At 50.3% G+C, this 22,514-nt stretch overlaps 2 protein-coding genes and 1 non-coding gene across 3 annotated transcripts in view; 2 read left to right on the forward strand and 1 right to left on the reverse strand.

The window, feature by feature from the left end:
• NEURL4 (neuralized E3 ubiquitin protein ligase 4) overlaps positions 1-9,257 on the reverse strand; it is a 44,394-nt gene extending 35,137 nt beyond the window's left edge. Inside the window, exons 1-4 of the mRNA XM_063137228.1 lie at positions 9,233-9,257; positions 4,708-4,876; positions 1,864-1,968; positions 1,273-1,669 (exon numbers count right to left, since the gene is read on the reverse strand). Of these exons, the coding sequence (XP_062993298.1) occupies positions 1,273-1,669; positions 1,864-1,968; positions 4,708-4,876; positions 9,233-9,257 (696 nt within the window). The remainder of the gene's footprint in view (positions 1-1,272; positions 1,670-1,863; positions 1,969-4,707; positions 4,877-9,232) is intronic.
• Positions 9,258-9,313: 56 nt separating this feature from the next.
• On the forward strand, positions 9,314-22,196 carry ELP5 (elongator acetyltransferase complex subunit 5). Its single transcript, XM_063138657.1, has 8 exons — positions 9,314-9,367; positions 10,188-10,248; positions 11,812-11,892; positions 13,277-13,503; positions 15,100-15,293; positions 17,123-17,233; positions 18,667-18,767; positions 21,553-22,196. The coding sequence occupies exons 1-8, from the start codon at positions 9,316-9,318 to the stop codon at positions 21,659-21,661; spliced, it is 936 nt and encodes a 311-aa protein (XP_062994727.1). The 5' UTR covers positions 9,314-9,315; the 3' UTR covers positions 21,662-22,196.
• TRNAV-UAC (transfer RNA valine (anticodon UAC)) lies at positions 18,192-18,264 on the forward strand. Its single transcript has one exon. It is a non-coding gene; the product is annotated as a tRNA-Val (tRNA).
• Positions 22,197-22,514: the final 318 nt, after the last annotated feature.

The following is a 22,514-nucleotide window of genomic DNA, read 5'->3' on the forward strand; positions in this document are numbered from 1 at the left end:
CCGTAAAGCTCTGTGAGTGAGCTTGAACCAGTCACCTTCTCTCAGCCTAGCCTACCTTACAGCGCTGTTGGGAGGATCATAGACTAGAAGAGATGGAAGGGGTCTGTAAGGCCATCCAGTCCAACCCCCTGCTCAAGTGCAGTGGGGTGGAGACCACGTGTGACACCTTGAGCGGCTCGGAGAAAAACAGCTGGGCGCTCTCACTCCCAACTGATGCCCCCTGCCCCTCTTGTACCCCTGTTCCTCCCCCACTCCTTACACGGCATACGGCCTCCTCCTAGGATCACCCCCACCCCAGTCTCCCCCCCTCCCTACTTTTCTTAGTATCCCGAGTGCCCCTCTCCTTCCGCCGGTAGAGCAAGCTCTTGCCTCACATACACTCCTCCCCACCCAAAGGCCACCTCTTGTCCCAGATCACTTCCGCAACAAGCACCCCTCCCTCAGGCCGCCTTTTTCTTCTCATGCACCCCAGTTTCCCCCCTCTTTTTACTTCACTTGAACCCCAGTTGAATTTCCCCTCCAGTCAACCTCCATGCACCACAATCTTTATCTCTTCTTACCCCACCTCCATCCCCGATCATACCTCCCAGTAACCTTCCACACACCCAATCCTCCCCCTTATTCCACTTACACCCCCCTATAGTCCCCTCCCTGAACCCCCAGGCTTCACACACACCCTCCTTACCCCCACTTGAATCTCAGCCGGTCCACACCCCGGATCTGACCTCCAGTTGGTCTTCTTATCCCACTTGAGCTCCAGATACTAACCTCTCCCCAGTCATCTTCCCCACCCACCCATCCACCCCCTTCTCTTACCCTACTTTTATCTCAGCTGGTTGCCACCTTCCATGTACCCCAATCCTCCCTTCCTCTTACCCCACTTTGTCTTCCCTCCAGTCCATTTGCTCCCTCTCTCCTTACCCCACTTGTACTCCAGATACTAACCCTTCCCCGTCAATCTCCACACACCCCACTCTTTCCTCCTTTTACATCAGCTGGTCGGCCGTTCCTCCATCCACCCCCAGCCTTTGCCCCTCTCCTTACCCCACTTGCACCCCAGCTGGTCCTTACCCCGGATCTGCCCTGCCCTCCCCCCCCAGTCCCCCTCCACACACCCCACTCTTCCCCCCTTTTACCTCCACGACCAGTTCTTCCCCCCCTCCATGCACCCCCACCTTCGCCCCTCTCCTTACCCTGGATCTGCCCTGCCCTGCCCTCCCCCTCCGGACCCCCTCCCCTCCCCTCCCTTCCCGTCCCCCGCGCCCCGCTCACCTTCCTGTCGATGCGGACGGTGAAGACGGCGCCGGGGGCGAGGGGCTCGCGGCTGAGGACCAGCCCGTGGTTGAACTCCTGGCCCGGCTGCGAGCGAGCCGCGCTCCGCCCGCCCCGCGACACCGTCACCAGCCGCCCCGTCCGCGGGTGCAGCAGCAGCAGCGGCAGCGCCGCCCCCCCCGAACCGGAGCCCGGCTGCGGCTGCCCGCCTGCGCCCCCGCCCCCGCCCCCGCCCCCGCCTGCGCCCCCGGCCAGCATCCCGCCCGCGGCCAGGCCAGGCCAGGCCACGCAGGGCCCCCCGCCCCCGGTCCGGTCCCCTCCCCGGTCCGGTCCGGTCCGGTCCCCTCCCCGCGGCGGAGGCACCAGGGCGCACACCCGCGCGCGACAGCCGGCCGCGCTTTACGGCAGAGGGGCATGCCTGCGCCGCCCTGCTTGGCGGCAGGAGGGCGCCCGTTCGCCGGCCATGCTTGACGGCCGCTCTCGGGCCTCGCCGCTGGCGCCGGGTGGGGTGGGGGCCCGCGAGCGCGCGACGTTTTACGGCAGTGTGGCGACTCTTGCGCCGCCCCGCCCCGCCCTGCGGCAGCGCTTTACGGCAGCTGAGCCTCCCTCGGGACGAGCGAGGAAACGGCCGAGGGTGACGACGGCCCCGATCCTCCCGCGACCTCGAAGGCTGCGATCCTCTCGGGGCTTCGCTTTCTGAGGGGAAAACGCGGCCCGGGGGCGGCGGAGCTCTCTCTTTCTTTGGCCTACACCGCTCTAAGGCTCCGATCCTGACCCCCGCTTACCTGGGAGCAAAGCTCCATTGAAAACGACGGGGCTTACTCCCGAGTAGACATGGGCGGGAGTGCTCTGCCCAGGGCAGCCTTCGTTATTTATATGGGGCTGGATCCAACTTTAGTCCCTACTTAGAGTAGACCCATTGGAAACAATGGGTGTTGGGTTTGTAACCGACGGGGATGGCTATGGGTCTATTATTATTATTATTATTATTATTATTTATTTATTTATATAGCACCATCAATGTACATGGTGCTGTACAGAGTAAAACAGTAAATTATTGGCGTTTTTATACCCCCCAATAGCCGAAGCTCCCTGGGCGGTTCACAAAAACTAAAACAATTCAAAAGTATAAAACAACAGTATAAAAATATGATATAAAATACACATTAAAACGGATTAAAACATACCATACATGATGAAAACATCCTAAAATTTACTACTCTACTCTACTCTACTCTACTCTAAGTAGGGAGTAAAGCTGGATCCTATTCATCTTCTGCATTTATAAACCACTTTGGGTGTAATTATTACTGTTACTACTACATATTATTCCATTTTAAACTTCTATTGTTTTTATATTACGGCTTATTGTGGCTTATGATGTCATCTTTACTGATCAATTGTAAGCTACTCTGGGAGCCTTTTTTGGCTGAAGTATGGGATAAAAAATAATAATTAAATCAATTAAAAAATCACGTTCTGTTTTATAGTTTTAATTTCTGTGATCCGTCCAGAAAGCTTCAGCTATTGGGCAGCATAACAATGTAGTAAATAAAAATGAACAAATAAATACTGCAACTATTGAAAGTGGGATAATAGCATTTAAATAGGTATGTAAACAAAATAAGAATTCACAGATGTTTAGCACCGTTTTAGGGTGCAAAGAACTGCCCCACAGTTCTCCCCTGCGCCCCCAACCTCTCTGGAATAAATCCTCAAGTGGTTGGTATTTAGTCTGACCCAGCTAGGCTCTTTTTATATAATAATTATAATAATATATTTATTTCTCTCCCTCTGGATCGAGGCAGGGAACAACATTAAATACAAAAATGTTCTTAAGGAAAGTGGATGGAAAGGGCATCTATGGGGATGGGTAGGCAACCTGTGGTCCTCCAGGTGTTTTTGGCCTACAAGTCCCAGCATCCCTTGGAGCTAGTGCTGATGGGAGTTGTAGGCCAAAAACATCTGGAGGACACCAGGTTGGGGAAAGCTGTAGAGGTGACTCATTTTTATTTTATTTATTACATTTATATCCCACCTTTTTCCTCCTTAAGGAACTCAAGGCAGTATATATAATCCTCTCCATTTGATCCTAACAACAACCCTGTGAGGTAGGTCAGGCTGAGTGTCTGTGACTGGCGCAAAGTCACCCAGTGAGCTTCCAAGGCTGAGTGGGGACTAGAACCCAGATCTGAACACCTGGATCTCCTGACTCCCAGTCCAACACTCTAGCCACTGCACCACACATGCGCTAACAATTCAATTCTACAGATCAAGTTGGTCTCCTTACATCACTCACTGGGATTTACTACTGAGGAAGCATGCGCAGAATTGGCCTGGTTCGATGCTGCCCTTTTCAGCACACAATGTCCATAAGCCATAATCAGCCATTTCAGTAACCATCAATGGGCTTCCCCTGTGTTGGATTTTTAGCCCAATTTGTGTGCAATTTGTCATGAATTCATCATAAGAACATAAGAAGAGCCCTGACGCTGGATCAGACCCAGGGTCCATCTAGTCCAGCACTCTGTTCACACAGGGGCCAACCAGCCATTGGCCAGGGATGAACAAGCAGGACATGGTGCAACAGCACCCTCCCACCCATGTTCCCCAGCAACTGGTGCACACAGGCTTATTGTCTCAAATACTGGAGATTGCACACAACCATCAGGGCTAGTAGCCATGGATAGCCCTCGCCTCCGGGAATTTATCCAGCCCCCATTAGTATTAGTATTAGTATCCCGCCTTTTGCCCAATGCTGGGCCTCAAGGTGGCCTTACAAAGTTTAAAACATTCATTGTGGGGCGGGGAACATAAACATTTAAAATACACAACAAAATTATAAGACATTAACATAGATGGAGGGCCAGATTATTCTCCAAATGCCTGCTGGAACAAAAAAAGTTTTAGCCTGCTTCCAAAAGCCCATCAAGGAGGGAGCCAGCCTAGCTTCCCCAGGAAGAGAGTTCCAGAGCACCGGAGCAGCCACCGAGAAGGCCCTCTCCCACGTTCCCACCAAACGCGCCTGTGAAGATGGTGGGACTGAAAGAAGGGCCTCTCCAGAATATCTCAAAGCATGGGCAGGCTCATAAGGGAGAAGACGGTCTTTCAAATAAAGCCATTCAAATGGGTGGCCGTCACTGCGTCTTGTGGTAGTGAGTTCCATAATTTAACTCTGCGCTGCGTGAAGAAATACTTCCTTGTATCTCCCCTGAATCTCGCCCCAATCAGCTTCATGGGATGACCCCATTGGGTTCTAGTATTTTGGGAGAGGGAGAAAAATGCCTCCCTCTCCACATTTATTTATTTATTTATTTATTTAATTACATTTATATACCGCCCCACAGCCGAAGCTCTCTGGGCGGTTTACAACATTTAAAAATAGTAAACATTAACATTCTCCCAACCATGCATAATTTTGTATCTCCATCTTACCTGGAACTCTGCTTCCTCAACCTGCCAGGGCAGTGATGGCTCCAGAGTTTGGGGGGCTGGAGGGAGCTGGTTAAGGTGTTCCCTGTGGACCGCTCCAGGAGTTGGCTCACTTGGTTTTCAGCTCTGCCCACCCAGTTCCCTGCTACCTTTAAGCCGTATCTGATCAGTTCTACAGAAGGGAGAAAGTAAGGGCAGAAGAATGCCGCAACATACAATGGACTCCAGCCCAGCGCCAGAGAATGCAGGTGTGTCAGTTCCAAGGTGCTTCTCCTTTAACCACTACCTCTCATTGCCTTCTCTCACCTGGGAATAGAAGACCCAAACTCCCCCCTACTAGCTGGCAGTCTCCTTTTGGACTGAAACAGGTGTGTGATGAGGGGAGACAGGAAACGGCCTTGTTAATCACCTGGTGCAGGTGTGGCTACAAAGGAGCTGCTGGTGGTGGTGTGGGTATTTCCCCCCTCCCTCTTATTTTTGGGATCTTTGTAGTGTACAAAATGTAGGGCTGTTGTTTGTTTGTTGTTTGCTTGGTTAGTAGGGTGATATTCACGTCTAGGGATTGTAGAGGGCCCCCGTCTCCAGATACCCAGTCCTGGTGGGCTCCAGAAACTGGTTCTCGATGGGTGAAAGTAAAATGCAGCGTAACCCAGGTTGTTGTGATGGTGGAGAAAGGCCACGTAGTTCCAGAGCAGCTGCCTAGAATTGCCGATCTGTCGCTGGGAGGCTGTCCCTATACAAATCTTGAAAACGGAGCTGTAATTTTTGCAGTGGGTTTCCAAGAGTGTGGGTCGTGGGTTCAGGTGAGCGCTTTGCGTTCTTGTCTTTCTCCTGTCTTTTACCCCCTTGGGATTGCTTCTTTGGACTTGCCTCCACTTTCTGTCTTTGGTGTGGGGCAGACTGAAGGCTTCCCAAACCAGGATGTGTGGGGAGTTCCTCCTACCCCACTTCCCTTCCCAACTGTAACTTTGGGTCTCTTTTTGGGACTGGAGGTGGTGCCCATCACCCTGACTTCTGGGCTAGGGTGTGATTCTTAATTTCTTTCCCCAAAACAGCTAACCCCAATTGCCATGATCTACAGCAGCCTTCCTCAACCTGGGGCGCTCCAGATGTGTTGGACTGCATCTCCCAGAATGCCCCAGCCAGCTGGCTGGGGCATTCTGGGAGTTGTAGTCCAACACATCTGGAGCGCCCCAGGTTGAAGAAGGCTGATCTACAGGAATGATTTGTTTTACATGCTGGACGTGGCCGACTCTGTGGCAGCCACCTTGGGTGTCCCATCTGAAATTCTCAGGATTGAGTGTCGCTATCCAAGGTGTGCAAAAATTGGGGAGGGGAGGGAGAAGAGAATCTTCAGGTTGGGAGCTCTGGGAGCGCTTGGCTGTGAGGCGTGACCCTGGGGCTGAATGTGAGCTAGAACATATTTCTCTAACCACGGCCTCCGCCCTGGGCTACAAGGAAATGGCATGTATAGAATGCCATTCCTTAACCATATAGGTGCCTTTGCCACCTATATGGCATCAGAGGGCAGAGTGTGTGGATCCCCAGGCCCCATACAAACTCAACTGTTGAGTGGCATTTCCCCACTGTGTTGACTAACGTGTTGTCTGAACTGAGACACTCTGGCCGTTACACCACACAGGCTCTTTTTAAAGCTGTAACTTTTAATGGGTAGCAGGGCAGATATGTAACTTTGGTGCAAAGAAGTCACCTCCCATTTTACCTAAAGTGACTGTCCAGGCCTCTGTTTTCTCTGCACCAGATCAGTTTCCACAGGCGGCTGCGAGACTGAGGGCTGCAGAGGACACGCAAAACTGAACCCACCTGTCCGCCACCAGAAAAGGCACCTCTCCCAGTGGCCAGGTAGTTCCTTTCCAAACCAAAAACACTTGTCAGTACAGCTAGATTGTGGGAGGCGCTTCTAGGTTTGACTTATGAAAGTTCAGGAGAAAGTATCGAAAGTATCGTCACACAGAGGAAGGCCAGGATCTCTTCTCGATCTTCCCAGAGTGCAGGACACGGAATAACGGGCTCAAGTTAAAGGAAGCCAGATTCCGGCTGGACATCAGGAAAAACTTCCTGACTGTTAGAGCAATACGACAATGGAATCAGTTACCTAGGGGGGTTGTGGGCTCTTCCACACTAGAGGCCTTCAAGAGGCAGCTGGACAAGCATCTGTCAGGGATGCTTTAGGGTGGATTCCTGCATTGAGCAGGGGGTTGGACTCGATGGCTTTGTAGGGTCCTTCCAACTCTGCTATTCTATGATTCTATGATGTCCTTTTAAACCCCCCCCCCTATGAGTTACTGAGAGATGGGGGCGTTGCAGGGCTAGAACAAAATCCGCCCAAATCTGGAAAATCACATGAGGCGTTTTTCACCGATAGGGAGCTCGTCTTTAATTGAAGTGGAGTCAAACTTGGACATCAAATTTGGGCCAATGCAGGGCACAGTTCAAGAAGCTAAGGAGAAAGTGGTGATTGTGAGGCTCACGTCAAGAGGTAACTTACTTCAATGAGCAACCAGTGTGTATAATCTTGCTGCTCACCCCTCTAGTCTCTTCTAGATTTCTAGGTCTTGCCCTCTGCTGTTCTCTTGCTGAGCAATTCCTCTTAGACCCACAGAACCTCAGCTCCATCGAATATCTTTCCGCCCTGCCAAATTGGCCTCTTCTTCTTTCATTCACAGAAACCGTGCTCTGTCAACGGCCTGTTAGCTTTGCACTGAGCCATGGATCACACCAGGGCTGCAAAATCAAGTCCCAGAGGCTCTTTGCAATGTCTTTTGGCTGCTCCCTGCTCCAGAGAGAACCCTGATTGCTCACACTCTCTATATGCATATCTATCTATCTATCTATCTATCTATCTATCTATCTATCTATCTTTTTCAGGTCAAAGGTGTCAAGATCTGGTCACCAATCTTTAGAAAGCCTGTGAATGTAGCTAAAGCGCTTATGCTCTCATGAGCAACCTTTGCTAAAATGATAATCTTGGGTTGATGGTGAGTTCAAACACTTTAGATTCCCCCCTATTCTCCCCTCCTCTTTGGTCCTGTTTTTACAAGCCATGCTATGACATCAAAGCAGTTGAACCAGTAGAAGCCAGAATGGCAAAAGGGCATACAATTCTAGATGCTGGCTACTGAGGTGGGGGCAGGCAGAGAGATAGAGGGGACGTAACACATCCTCCCAGAGTGCAGGACATGGAATAAGGGGCTCAAGTGACAGGAAGCCAGATTCCAGCTGGACATCAGGAAAATCTTCCTGACTGTTAGAGCAGTGCGACAATGGAACCAGTGACCTAGAGAGGTTGTGGGCTCTCCCACGCTAGAGGCCTTCAAGAGGCAGCTGGACAAGCATCTGTCGGGGATGCTGTAGGGTGGATTCCTGCACTGAGCAGGGGGTTGGACTCGATGGCCTTGTAGGCCCCTTCCAACTCTGCTATTTCCTCTCCCTGCTTGCAGAGGCTGTGAAGGCTCCCGGGACGGTGTTCGCACTGTTCCTCTTAGTGGTTTCGGTTGCCATAGTGCTCTTTGCGATGATCAGTCTGCTGGTGTGCCGGAGATGTGGGTTGGCCCTTGCTGCTGTTCCCTAATGCGGCATTTTTATGAACTTTGTGTATATGTGTATTCAATAAAATGTTTGAAAGTGGATCTGGCTCCATGTTCTAGAAATTGTGGGGTTTCTAGTAGAAGAGGGAAGAGTACGTGAGATTCTCCATGGGGAGTCTTAAATATAGGACTTTCCAGTGTGGAAACTGGCGATGGTTAACTTTGTGTAAGCCTCCATAAACTTTTGGGTTTCTGTGAAATGCTTTAGTCTGCATAATTGTATTTCAGCTTAAGCTGAAGCTATTAAAAACATTTTTATTTATTATTTAATTGATCTTATGCAGAATTATCTATGGCCCATCCTACAGATTTGCCATGCTCAATGCTGCTTAGAACCAGCATGCGTCAGGACTGAGACTGTAATTCTCATTCTCTGCATTTCACCGTTTACGTGTTCCACAGTCCCTGTTTCTACTGAGGCAAGGAGAGTTGCGCCTGCCCAGTTCTCCAGCATGGCTCCTCTTTCCATCAGAGTTGTGTGACAGGCAGAAATCCAATAGATGCAACTTGTGCAAATCCAACAGGTGAACTGCCATGCTTTTACCCAACGAATGTTGGCTCCCCGTGTAGTAGCTGTGAAATGCCCGTCCCAGCCTCCCAGCAAAAGTGACACTAATTAAACCCCAGCCTCCTAATACGTGCTTTCTTGCAGAGCAGGCATGAGTGGCTTTTATAGGCGTCCATATTAGTGCCTGTAAAATAATTTTAAAAAGATGCCAAGGCGCAGGTTCCTCCCTATTAGAAATACAGCTATATAGTCTTTCTTGGGGGGCGGGATGTTAAAGGTGAAGTCTCCCGAGGTCCTCCATCTCTCCCGCGCCAAAGCCATAGTAGTCTCCTATGGGCCTTCCCAACATGGCGGCAGCCAGCAGCGGAATTCCGTACAAAAGGCTGCCGGAGAGCAGTTTCACGGCCGATACTTCGGGAGCCGTACAATGACGTCATGAGGGCGCGCCGAGTTTGGAAGCGAGGAAGGCGCCAACGCAGAGGGGCGGGGGGGGAGATGCTGGGGGAGTTGGTGGCTGGAGGGGCCGAGGGGCTCGTCCTTCTGCAGGGTGAGGAGGGGGGGCAGGAATTAGGGGAGGGGGAGTGACCTGGGGGGGAGGGGGGCTCTGGTGCGGCAGGAAGACCCCTCTCCCAGGATATCTTGCCCCACTTTCCTTCAAGCTCCTGAATGGAGCAACGACTTAGGGGGAGAAGATGGGGGGAGGGGAGGGGTGGGGTGGGGTGGGGTGGGGGGCTTCAGGGGGGAATGGAGGGGAGGGGAGGGGTGGGGGGCTTCAGGGGGGAATGGAGGGATTTGGAGCAATTGCAGTGAAAGAGGGAGGGAGGGGGGAGAGTGGAGAATTGTGGGGGGAATGGCAGAAGAAGAGAAAGAAGAGTCTGTGGGGAGCAGAGAAAGGGGTTATTTGGGGGGCAGGTGGCCAGGAGGGGATTGGGAACTCGATGGAGGCAGCCTCCCCGAAGCTGGTGGCCTCTGGATGTGTTGGACTACAACTCCCAGAATCCCCCAGCCATGCTGGCTGGGGGATTCTGGGAGTTGTAGTCCAACACATCCAGAGGCCACCAGCTTCGGGGAGGCTGAGGTAGAGGGAAGGAGCTGTGAGATCGACTCACGGGGGTGGGGGGTGGAATGTGGGGTGTGATGACTTAAGAAAGGGGGGGATTAGGTTGGGTTTGTTGGGACCCATGGATTGAGTGGATGGAGGGAAGTGGGGAGACGGGGGGACGAGGGAGAGGTTAGGGGGAGGGAGAAGGCAGCTGCAGGAGGCTGCTACGGGAGCGTGCGTGTGTGTGTGTGTGTGTGTGTGTGTGTGTGTGTGTCTCTGGATCTCTTTTGGTGACTGATTTGCCTGCTGTTCTTTCCTCCTGCAGATTCGGTCAGCTGCGAAGGCCGCAGCTTGCTGAAGAGCTTTGTGGCAGCTTCTGCACAAAGGTGGGTGGCAGCCTCGGTGCCCTTTGGCACTCTGTCCCTTACCTAAAGGGGCCCCTCGCCTCGGGGGCGACACCTCTGGACGCTCCCAACGCCTGCTTTCTAGATCTGTATATTGAGATTGGGGGTGGGGGTGGTGATCTTCTAGGAGCCCTCCTGGGTTGACATTACGGGACCAGAAATACGAGGAGGTAGAAAAAGATTCTATTAACACACTTGCAATACCGTATTTCTTCGATTCTAAGACGCACCTTTCTTCCCATGGTGCTATATAAATAAATAATAATCTCTAAAAACTGGGTGTGTCTTAGAATCGAGGGTGCGATTATTATTCTTAGAATCAAAGCTTTTTTATTATTTATTATTATTTATTTAGAATATTTATATACCGCTCCCCATTGAAAAATTTCGGAGCGGTGGTGGTACTGAAATTAGTGTGCGTCTTACAATCGCTGGCGTCTTACAATCAAGGAAATACGGTAATAATAATAATAATAATCAGTATTATATCAGCCTTTCCCATTGTGGCACCCTTGAGACGCATTGGATTACAACTCCCATCATCCCCCAGTCAGCATGCAGCACAGCCCAAGTTGGCTGCGGGGTTTGTGGGAGTTGTAGTCCAACACGGGTTAGGGACGGCTGTATCATACTTATAGTCTTATGTATTTGGTGCTGTTTTGTGGGAAAGCAGCATTTACACATTGTCAGCAACAGGAACAATATTCTCTCCTATTGTGCGGCCTTCTTGATGACATCAGACCTTTGCACTACTAAGGAGGCCTCCCTGCGTAGCTAATGTTAGTCATCCTGATCTCTTTCTGTAGGGGGTGGGGCTTTCTGAGGCTGTCCCTGACCCCCCTGCGGCTTGGCTAGGCGGCAGTCTTAAACATGCTGGAACCAGCCCACAATCTGCCTCTGAGCCTAAGCCTTCTCCCCAATGCTGGTGTCAAAAGTAGGCCTTTACCAATGGCCCACATCCCAGCAGGGGCCCACTGGCAAAAGCTCCTGGGCTTCCCCATTGCAGCCTCCTTGTTCACCTGCCACTTGCGGCGAGAAGGAGGAGGAGCAGCAGATCTCGCTGGCTCCCTGGATAGCACACAACCATCAGGGCTAGTAGCCATTGGTAGCCTGGAGGCAAAGGCTATCAATGGCTACTAGCCCTGATAGCTATGTGGAACCTCCGGTATCCGAGGCAGTAAGCCTGTGTGCACCAGTTGCCGGGGGACATGGGTGGGAGGGTGCTGTTGCACCATGTCCTGCTTGTTCATCCCTGGCCCATGGCTGGTTGGCCACTGTGTGAACACAGCGCTGGACTAGATGGACCCTCGGTCTGATCCAGCAGGGCGCTTCTGATGTTCTTATGTCATGAAAGCTAGTGGTACTGATGAGGAGGAGGAAGAGCAGCTGGTGACAGTGAAAAAGTAAACTCATTGAAGGAGGGGCCCCCATGGAAGGTGTGTTGCCCAAGCGCTCCCCAAAAGGCTCATTGCCCGTAGCCTCCCCACCCCTCCGCTTTGACTTCTCTCCTGAATGCATAACCATCTGTGGCCCATTCCTCGTTAGGGGCGAAGCTGTTCACGTCCTCAGTTTTGACGTCCCGGAGGAAGAATTCAAGGCTGGATTCGGCACTGAGGTGACTTCCCGGTGAGTTGGTGCCTGCCTTTTCCCTCCCGTCACTCACGATCGCTCCAGGCGCTCTGCAAATTCAGGCAGAGATGGAGGCAAACCCCGCTGGCCTAGACTGCTGGCCTCTGGGAGTCCTGAAGACCGGTGGATCGACACGGCTCTTTGGCAAACCTAATCCGCCATCTGCCTGAAAACGTTCTTGTTCAGTAACCTGTGGCTTGTTTGAGCTTTGGACAGCCTCCTCTAACCTGGCACCCTCCAGATGGCTTGGACTATAACTCCCAGCATCCCCCAGCTGGGAGTTGTAGTCGAACCCATCTGGAGGGTGCTAGGTTAGAGAAGGCCATTTTAGAGGTTTGGTCACTTCTGCTCTTTTATTTATTTATTTATTTATTTCATTTATATACTGCCCCACAGCCAAAGCTCTCTGGGCGGTTTATAGAATCATAGAATGGCAGAGTTGGAAGGGGCCTACAAGGCCATCGAGTCCAACCCCCTGCTCAATGCAGGAATCCACCCTAAAGCATCCCTGACAGACGGTTGTCCAGCTGCCTCTTGAAGGCCTCTAGTGTGGGAGAAGAGCTCCCTAGGTAACTGATTCCATTGTCGCACTGCTCTAACAGTCAGGAAGTTTTTCCTGATGTCCAGCCGGAATCTGGCTTCCTTTAACTTGAGCCCGTTATTCCGTGTCCTGCACTCTGGGAGGATCGAGAAGAGATCCTGGCCCTCCTCTGTGTGACAACCTTTTAAGTATTTGAAGAGTGCTCTCATGTCTCCCCTCCATCTTCTCTTCTCCAGGCTAAACATGCCCAGTTCTTTACAACAGTTAAAAACAGTAAACATTAAAAAGTATACAAGATTTAAAAAACCATCAGAAACATAAAAACAGTATAAAAAAACAGTATCCATTTAAAAACCAACCATTCTGGGGCCAATTAAAAACAAACTTAACATTGTTAAAGGCTGTTAAAATGCTGTTAAAATGTTAAAATTCTTGGGAGAAGAGAAAAGTTTTGACCTGGCGCCAAAAAGATAACAATGTTGGCGCCAGGCGAGCCTCATCAGGGAGATCATTCCACAGTCGGGGGGCCACCACTGAGAAGGCCCTCTTCCTTGTTGCCATCCTCCGAGCTTCCCTCGGAGTAGGCACTCGGAGGAGGACCTTAGATGTTGAGCGCAGTGTGTTTAATAGTCGTGTCTTGGGCAAAGGGGAACGTGCGTTTCCTCGCCGTCCACTTAATGGGACCCCTCCCGGCCAGCATCTGCCTCAATATTGTTTCTATTCCACCGTTGGTTTGTGTGGCGCTTGAGAAAGTATAAGCGGACCGGTTCCTGCTCTGGTTGCAGCAAGGGGGCAGCCCTGTGCTGCTAATCATAACCTCCCACCCACCTTTTATCCAAGGATCTCGTTCCACGATGCTTTCCGGGATCCCCTTGGCTGGGCCGGCGAGGATGGGGGCTTGACCCTGGGAGAATTCTCGGCGCCAGGACTGGTGGCGCGCCTGGCCCCGGCGGCGCAAGGACCTGCCACGGTCGTGCTGGATTCGCTCAGCTGGCTGCTTCTCCGCTTGCCGTTCCCTGGCGTCTGCCAGGTCCTTGCACAGCTGCCTCGGAGGGCCAGCCTGGCCGGTGAGCCCAGAGGGGACGTGTTCACAGCGGGGAAGGGGTGCTGCTCGTCACGCCATCCTCCTCCTCTAAAAGGGGGCGGAGGTCTGGTCTACTACCTGCAGGCCAAAGCGATGGGAAAGCCAGGGGTCCTCTGGGGTCCTTTGGAAGAAAAGTGAAAAATTATAGCGAGAAGAGGGAGGAGGCAGAGCCAAACTTGCGCCTCAAACAGTCAGGAACAAGCAACGAAAGGCCCAGAGCTCAGTGGCAGAGCGAATGCTTTGCCAGAATCAATCCCCTCCTTCAGCAACAAGGAAAGCAGCCTTTGGATCCCTTCAGGTGTTTTGGCCATCAACTCCCATCTGCAGCTTAGCTGGTGGTCAGGGACGATGGGAAGTGTAGTCCAAAGCAAGTTGGGGAAGGATCTCCGGTAACTGGGGAGGCCTCTCTGCCTGCCACCTGGTGTTAACATAGGTGCCTCCATTTTCTAAAGGAAGCTATGAAGTAGCTATTATACAGCAGGCGAAATGTCACGTATGTGAGAACGTCTCCTTGGATGTCTCCTTGTATCTGTTTTATCTAATGAAAACATAGCCTCGGCTCCAGTGCTTCGGTGTCAAAGTTAGCGTACTGTAACTTACTGTAGAGCAAAGGGGATTGTTTAGCAAAAATTAGCTATGCTCCAGTGTTACGTTCTGATTGGCTCATGCTGCTACTGAGAACTGCCCCTTGCATGCTTCAAATGCTGTGCTGAATTCCCAATTTCTTTGTCTGACTGCTCGCCGTCAAGAGACCAGACCTTGATTACTAATCAATAAAGCGCTTTTGAACCCTCTGTCGCTGGAAGTGTGGAGTCATGCTTAGGGGCTGATTGGATCTTGTCCCTGGGTGAAGAACATTGATCTAACACCGGGACAGTTGCTGCCGGTCAGAGCGGGCAGTGCTGGGCCAGCCAAAGCAACGCTCCCACTCGGAAGAAGGCAGTGCTGTATCTTCTAACACGCCCTTCCCCAACCCGATGCCCCCTCGCCCGTCATGTCCTGGACTGCAACTCCCAGTATCCCCAGCCAGTATGTCTGAGGGATGCTGGGTGTTGTAGTTCCAAACCGCGAGGAAGGCACCAGCGTGGGCGAAGCTGTTCGGAAGCAGCCAGCGCGCATTCCGGGGGTGGGCGAGGCAGGAGCATCAGGGCTGAAAATAGAAGCACCTTGTAGCTTAAAGCTCTTCCTGCCAGCAAGTGTATTTATTTATTATGAATTTATTTGTGGCATTTATATACTGCGGAGTACAGTAAAATCTCTCAGTGGTTCACAATATGAAAATACCTCTCGTAAGTTACTCCCAGGAGAGCTTTTAGACTGGGGGGGGGGGACTGCACAGACCCTGGGAAGTCTCCAAACAATAGTGATTGCAGGAAAGGCGGTGGGGCGGACGAAGAGGTCGTGGGCATCATAGAATCATAGAAGAGCAGAGTTGGAAGGGGCTACAAGGCCATCGAGTCCAACCCCCTGCTCAGTGCAGGAATCCACCCTATAAAGGGATTCCTGCGTCTGGGCAATGCGGGAAGGCCGGATTCCCCCACTGCTGCTGCAGCTGCTCTAACGTCTCTTTTCTCTGCAGGCCTGAGAATCACCAGGTTCGTGACCCTCCTCCACGGGGACCTACACCAGCTAGGACAGCTTGAAGCGCTGCGTGCCTTGGCCCGCGTTGTGGTGACTCTGGAACCAGCACCGCAGGCTCTCACTTGGGGGGACGCTGCTCCCCAAGTAGCTGTGACCTGGCACAGGAAGAGAGGGGGCAAAGTGGTCCGGAAGGTGAGGCTTAACCGGGCCGTCTGTGTGCTGTGTGCAGATGCGTACCTGTTCTCAGTCAGAGGAGGAGTGGAGCAGCCAGCAAAGGGCTCACGGCTCGTCCTGTTAGGAGAGTGCTGCAGAGTTTGCCGTTCCTGTGTTAACCACCCAGAACTAAAAGACCCAGATGCGGGTTCTGGCGTGGTGTGTCTCTCCCCAAGCCAACTTGGGCCAGTAGTTTTCTCAGACCACATCCTCCCTTACTCGTTACAAGGCAATTTAAAAGAAAATTGCATCAGGGGCACGGAGGGGGGGGCAATAAGGAAACCAGCAGGAGCGTCACGTGACTGAATATTTCACTCTATCGGGAGCTGCCTTTGAAGACGGTTCAGAAGCTGCAGCTTGTGCAAAATGCAGCAGCCGGATTGATAATTGGGACCAGAAGGTGTGAGCACGTAGTGCTGACTCTGGCCTGCTTGCATTGGCTGCCTACACGCTTTTTCAAGCCTGTTGAATAGGGTGACCCTATGAAAAGGAGGACTGGGCTCCTGTATCTTTAATAGTTTCATAGAAAAGGGAATTTCAGCAGGTGTCCTTTGTATATATGGAGAACCTGGTGAAACTCCCTCTTCATCACAACTGATGGTGCTATATAAATAAATAAATAATAATAATAAAAGTTAAAGCTGCAGGAGCCCTGCCCTCTTTTAAATCTGGTCACTCTAGTATAGCTCCTGCAATACTAGAGTGACTGTTAAAGATACAGGAGCGCTGTCCTCCTTTTTATATGGTCGCCCTACTGTTGAAGATGCTGGTTTTACTCTATAAAGTCCTATATGGCTTGGGATCGTGATACCTGACGGAGCGCCTCTCTCAATGTGAATATACCTGTACCCTACAATCAGTATCTGAGGCCCTACTCCAAGCGAGGCTCAGAGGATGGAGACAGGGCCTCCTCACTGGTGGCCAACAATTGCGGAATGCTCTCGCCAGTGTAGTCTTCCCATGGTCCTCTTTTCAGCACCAGGTTAAGACCATTCTATACTCCCAGGCTATGGATGGCATAAGATGGGCTGTTTAATGCCTGAGTTTAATCACTGCTGGTAGACGCTGATGTTTTAGGTGTTTTAGGTGTCTCTGCTTCCCTTGCTCGGCTTCGTCCATTTTCTTCGGCTGCCCCTTACGCCTGGAACGCTCTTCCAGAACATTTGAGAATTACAAGTTCAATCGCAGCTTTTAAAGCTCAGCTAAAAACTTTTCTTTTTCCTAAAGCTTTTAAAACTTGATTTTGTTCTGACTTTTATACTGCCTGTTTGGTGCATTCTCTTCCCCTCCTTATTGTTTTATTATGATTTTATTAGAATGTAAGCCTTTGCGGCAGGGTCTTGCTATTTATTGTTTTACTCTGTACAGCACCATGTACATTGATGGTGCTATATAAATAAATAATAATAATAATAATATGGGGAGGTTGTATTTTGGTGGGTAACTTGTGTTTAGCTCTTTGAAATTTTGTATGTTTAAATCCAACTACAAGTCAACTTGAGGTGGGTTTTTTTGAGAAAGGCGTCTAAGAAATATATTCATTTATACCCCATCCTTCTGCCAAGGCAATGGTGCTCGATGCGGCTGACAATGAAACTGAAATTTAAAATGAAAACTTTGTTGAAACAATAATTTAAAAAATGCAATAAATTACAGTTATAATAAATAACAAAACCATAATGGCAGTGCTTCACTGCTCAATTGCATGGGGCTGTAGACTCAGTGCTCTTTGCAAAGGGAGTCAGGGATTCATGAATATTTGATGTACACACACAGTTCTCCATCTTTCCTGCCCTTTGCTCCCCCAGAAAGAATATGTCACGGTCCTCCCGGGTTTTGTCCTGAAACACCTCGGTGAGCCGCCACAGGATGGCATTTCCAGAGAGGAAGATCCGGAAGAGGGCAAAGTCCCTGCTGTGGTACGTGCCTAACGGGATAGAATCATAGAATAGCAGGGTTGGAAGGGGCCTACAAGGCCATCGAGTCCAACCCCCTGCTCAATGCAGGAATCCACCCTAAAGCATCCCTGACAGATGGTTGTCCAGCTGCCTCTTGAAGGCCTTCAGTGTGGGAGAGCCCACCACCTCCCTAGGTAACTGATTCCATTGTCGTACTGCTCTAATAGTCAGGAAGTTTTTCCTGATGTCCAGCTGGAATCTGGCTTCCTTTAACTTGAGCCCGTTATTCCGTGTCCTGCACTCTGGGAGGATCGAGAAGAGATCCTGGCCCTCCTCTGTGTGACAACCTTTCAAGTATTTGAAGAGTGCTGTCATGTCTCCCCTCCATCTTCTCTTCTCCAGGCTAAACCTGCCCAGTTCTTTCAGTCTCTCTTCATAGCCCTTTGTTTCCAGACCTCTGATCATCCTGGTTGCCCTCCTCTGAACACGCTCCAGCTTGTCTGCATCCTTCTTGAATTGTGGAGCCCAGAACTGGACGCAATACTCTAGATGAGGCCTAATGATACCTGTCGTCCTGTGGACCAGTGGGTTCCATGGCTTATGGCAGATGTTGTGAACCCGGGAGGTGGTGTTGGTGTGTCTGGAACAGAAGCAGTGTTGGGTGGGTTGGCCACAGGATGACGCATGAGCCAGGGGTATGGGACGACAAAGAATCAGAACGGGATCTTGCTTGTTGTCAGAGGTTTCTCCCAAAAGCACTGGGTGTTTGCAAGATACATGAAGAAGGCTCATCCTCCAGTTGGATATTTCCTGGTTGATCTCTCGACGCGAGAGACTCCAGAGTGCCAACCTGTCTGGAGGCTTCCTAAAATGACAAACCTTCCTCATGTTTCCATGGTCTCACCTGTTCCAAGCTATTATATGGAGGAGAAGGCTATCAATGACTACTAATCGCAATGGCTGTATATTACTTGCAGCAGGTTCCATGGTGCAGTGGTTATCATGTCTGCTTTACATGCAGAAGTCTCTGGGTTTGAACCCCAGTGGAACCAATAGGCTTTTACACCAGCTGCGGGGGAACATGGGTGGGAGGGTGCTGTTGCACCATGTCCTGCTTTGTTGGTCCCTGGTCGACAGCTGTTTGGCCCCTGTGTGAACAGAGTGCTGGACTAGACGGAGCCTTGGTCTGACCCAGCATCAGGGCTCTTATGTTCTTATGAACCTCCAGTATCAGGGGCAGTATACCTCTCAATACCAGTTTCCAGGGAACATGAGCGAGAGGGTGCTCTTACACGCTTGCCTTGGGCCTGATCCAGTACGGCCTCTTCTGATTCCCTGAAGTGAGGCCTGGCTCAGATTCGTCATGCTCGTTCTGTTCTGCTCTCTGTGCGCTTTTCCACCACTAGTGCTGACTGTCTCTTCCCCCGCCCCCCCCAATCTTTGGATCTTCTCAGGCTGACCCAACGGCCAACTTGACCTTCAACCTGCGCCTGTCAGAGGCTGAACGCCGGGCAAAAGAGTCGGTGCCTCTCCCGTACCACTTCAGCGAGGAAAAGTATGTACCTTGGAGTCGTTTCCCTGCTCCTTCAGAGGCCGGCTGTTCCGCTGTTCTCCTCCTGGATCTTTTGGGTTTTGTTTTTAATTGTGTTGCAGCTTTTGCACAGATGAAAACTGCTCGACGAGCAGAAGAATGGGATATCAATATGAAATAGTCCATTACTCACCTCCTAGAATCATAGAATAGCAGAGTTGGAAGGGGCCAACAAGGCCATCGAGTCCAACCCCCTGCTCAATGCAGGAATCCACCCTAAAGCATCCCCGACAGATGCTTGTCCAGCTGCCTCTTGAAGGCCTCTAGTGTGGGAGAGCCCACAACCTCCCTAGGGAACTGATTCCATTGTCGCACTGCTCTAACAGTCAGGAAGTTTTTCCTGATGTCCAGCTGGAATCTGGCTTCCTGTCACTTGAGCCCGTTATTCCGTGTCCTGCACTCTGGGAGGATCGAGAAGAGATCCTGGCCCTTCTCTGTGGGACACCCTTTTAAGTAGTCTCCCCTCAATCTTCTCTTCTCCAGGCTCAACATGCCCAGTTCTTTCAGTCTCTCCTCACAGGGCTTTGTTTCCAGACCCCTGATCATCCTGGTTGCCCTCCTCTGAACACACTCCTGTCCTTTTCCCTTCTGGCTTTCCATGCTCGTCTTAAACCCCCTTAAACCAGAGGGGCCGGGCACATCTTGGCCCAGATGCATGCATATGCACACTTATGCCAATGTAATTCCAAGCAATTTGGACAATTTCCCACTATTCGTACAAAGGATAAGTTAATTCTCAGCATGTCTACTCAGACGTAAGCCCTAGTGCCACAGCTTTCAGGCATGCAAAGCACATTTCAGTTCGAAAAATTGAAGGTATTTTGCACTTTAAGTACACTGCTAAACAGAAATGTAATACATACATACATACATACATACAGCCTCCCTTCCCTGTTGCACAATAAGCTTGATATTGCGTCCTAGATCGCTTCCTTCCTTTCATTTCTCTACAGAAGCTGGGTGTTTTTTGTTTCAAGGTCTAGATCCTGCTCATTTAGGCAGCCTTGATCCCACATTTTAGGATACGTTTATGCGAACAAACCTAAATGGTGTTAGGGGTCATGGACCTTTGGCCTGATTGGAATCCACCAGGAGAAGAGCCTTTAGTGTGGTGGCCCCTAGGTTGACCCTGTGGAAAGGAGGACCGGGCTCTTGTATCTTTAATAGTTGTATTAAAAAGGGAATTTCAGCAGGGGTCATTTGTATATATGGGGAACTTGGTGAAATTCCCTCTTCATCACAATGGTTAAAGCTGCAGTAGCTATACTAGAGTGACCAGATACAACAGAGGGCAGGGCTCCTGCAGCTTTAAGTGTTGTGATGAAGAGGGAATTTCACCAGGTGCTGGATACATGCAAATGACAACTGCTGAAATTCCTTTTTCAATACAATTGTTAAATAGGGTGACCTATTACAAATTTTCTACTAAGAAGATTTATTGGTTTATCTTTGGATTACAATAAACAATTGATTTTGCAAGCACCAGAGCTTTTAGTCTCTCACTCACACAGAGGGTGTCCTTTGGTTTATTTTTCTGTTTAAAAGGTTGGTTTCCTCACCCCTCCACCAAAATTATTCGAGGCAGCTAATGCGACCATGGTCCGGTTCAGAAGACACCTTAAACCATGATGGTTAAAGCTTCTTTTTTGTTAACAACTGTAGTTCAAGATGTCTTCTGAATAAGGCCTATGATAGGGTGACCCTATGAAAAGGAGGACCGGGCTCCTGTATCTTTAACAGTTCTATTGAAAAGTGAATTTCAGCAGGTGTCATTTGTACATATGGGGAACCTGCTGAAATTCCCTCTTCATCACAATGGTTAAAGCTGCAGGTGCCCTGCCCTCTTTTGAATCTGGTCACTCTAGCATAGCTCCTGCAGCTTTCACTGTTGTGATGAAGAGGGAATTTTCACCAGGTTCTCCATATATACGAATGACACCTGCTGAAATTCACTTTTCTGTGCAACTTCTTCTATGCAAATTTAAATAAATAAATTTTAACTTGGTGTTTTAAATTTGTAAATTTTGCATTGCTGCTGTTTTTATCTGGTTGAGCTTTTATATTGTATTTTATATTATATTATGGTTTTATACTGTTGTTTTATACTTTGAATGGTTTTAATTTTTGTGAACCGCCCAGAGAGCTCCGGCTATTGGGCGGTATAGAAATGTAATAAACAAATAAATAAACTGTCAAAGATACAGGAGCCCTGTCCTCCTTTCCATATGGTCACCTTTTCTGTGGAACTCCCTGCACCTGGAGGTCAGGCAGGTGCCCACACTAGGCTGCTTCTGGTGCCTCCTGGAAACAACTCTGTTTAGAGAAGCCTTCCTCAAATGATTAGCCACTGGTTTTACCAGTCCTTTATTTTTAAATCGAACCATTTTAATTTGCTGTTAAAGGGGCTGAGCCACAAGTGCAAAGGAGACCAGCCTATTTTAGCTTAAAGCTCTTCGTGCCAGTCACTTAGCCTTCCGAAAGGGATTTCAACCTTTTAGAATTTGGAGGGCGGCATGCAAAAGCCAAGAGCTCCCCCCCCCCCAAGTGATTGGTGGGTTTGGGAAAACAGGTTGAGGCCGGGGAAGAGAAGAGGGCACGGCCATCTAGGCACGTTGGAGGGCTGGTTTCGGCCTCCAGACTTGAGATTCCCCACCCCTGGACTATAGAGCCTAGGTCTCTCTAGTCTTAGCCTGACCGTCAGACCTGTGCACCGCACGGCCCCTTAACCTCCCTTCCCCTCCAATTACAGGAAATCCTCTCTGCTGCAGACGCCAACCAGCCAGGGCAAGATCTATTATGAGCCAGATGCTGCAGATGACATTGACGACGAAGATCCAGATGATGACTTGGATGTATGAGAGAGAGATTGGGAGCCAGGCTTTATTCTAGCAGAGGCCCTTCCTGCCTGGCTAGCCTTCTGCCCTTAAAAGAGATTCTGCAAAATGGCTGGACCTGGACCATTCCATGGCCTTCCCCAAACTGCATCTTGGTAGCCTCCGTTGGGATCTCCCACCGTCTGCCTTGGCTGGTCCATCTCAGAGGGGAAAGAATTGATCAGCTGCCTGGGAATAGATTTGCACAGCAGATTGAATTGAATGTTCCCTTGGGCGGCCTTCCCCAACCAGCTGCCCTCCAGATGTATCAGACTACAACTCCCACAATCTAGGGTTGTAGTCCAACACATCTGGAAGGCGCCAGGTTGGGAAGCGGCCCTGGAGAGAGACAACAGCCCAGTCTGAATGTTCCCTCCAGGGTTGCTGGGAATTGTAGGACTTGTTTCTGTGTAAACATGGATACGTTTGCACTTTCGTAAGTGTTAATAATAATAAATACTGACATTCTTAATGTACATTCTGTGGTGATTTACAATACAAATTAAAAATAAGTACAGTAAGAAGCAAGTGCAAATAGAAAAAGCACTTTAAAAAATGGAGCATCCTGCACAACAGAACTTCTCATGTTTAAAAAGTATACAAAATGAAGTTAAACATCCTAGGTGGTAGAAAAGTTAGAGCTGGCACCTGGCAGCTCTCAGAGTAGTTTCCAGGTGTGCTTCTTTGGGGTTGGGGTGGTGGTGGGAGATATCCATAACCGCGGTGCTTCTGCTGTGAAAGAGCGCGTTCTCTCTCTCTCCTTGGTCGGCCATAAGGTCATCCGAGGCTGAAAGTTGCTCATGACCACTCTGCTGGTGCCGGTCAGACCGAGGCCTAA

Source organism: Elgaria multicarinata, chromosome 11 (genome assembly GCF_023053635.1).
Source record: "Elgaria multicarinata webbii isolate HBS135686 ecotype San Diego chromosome 11, rElgMul1.1.pri, whole genome shotgun sequence".
NCBI classification, from domain to species: domain Eukaryota; kingdom Metazoa; phylum Chordata; class Lepidosauria; order Squamata; family Anguidae; genus Elgaria; species Elgaria multicarinata.

What these genes read in the sequence shown, in the direction of transcription:
- ELP5 (XM_063138657.1), top strand. Translation starts at nt 9,316, where the DNA reads ATGCTGGGGGAGTTGGTGGCTGGAGGGGCCGAGGGGCTCGTCCTTCTG. An exon ending in GGGGCTCGTCCTTCTGCAGG is followed by an intron (nt 9,368 to 10,187) that starts GTGAGGAGGGGG and finishes TTCCTCCTGCAG; the next exon opens with ATTCGGTCAGCTGCGAAGGC. An exon ending in GGCACTGAGGTGACTTCCCG is followed by an intron (nt 11,893 to 13,276) that starts GTGAGTTGGTGC and finishes CTTTTATCCAAG; the next exon opens with GATCTCGTTCCACGATGCTT.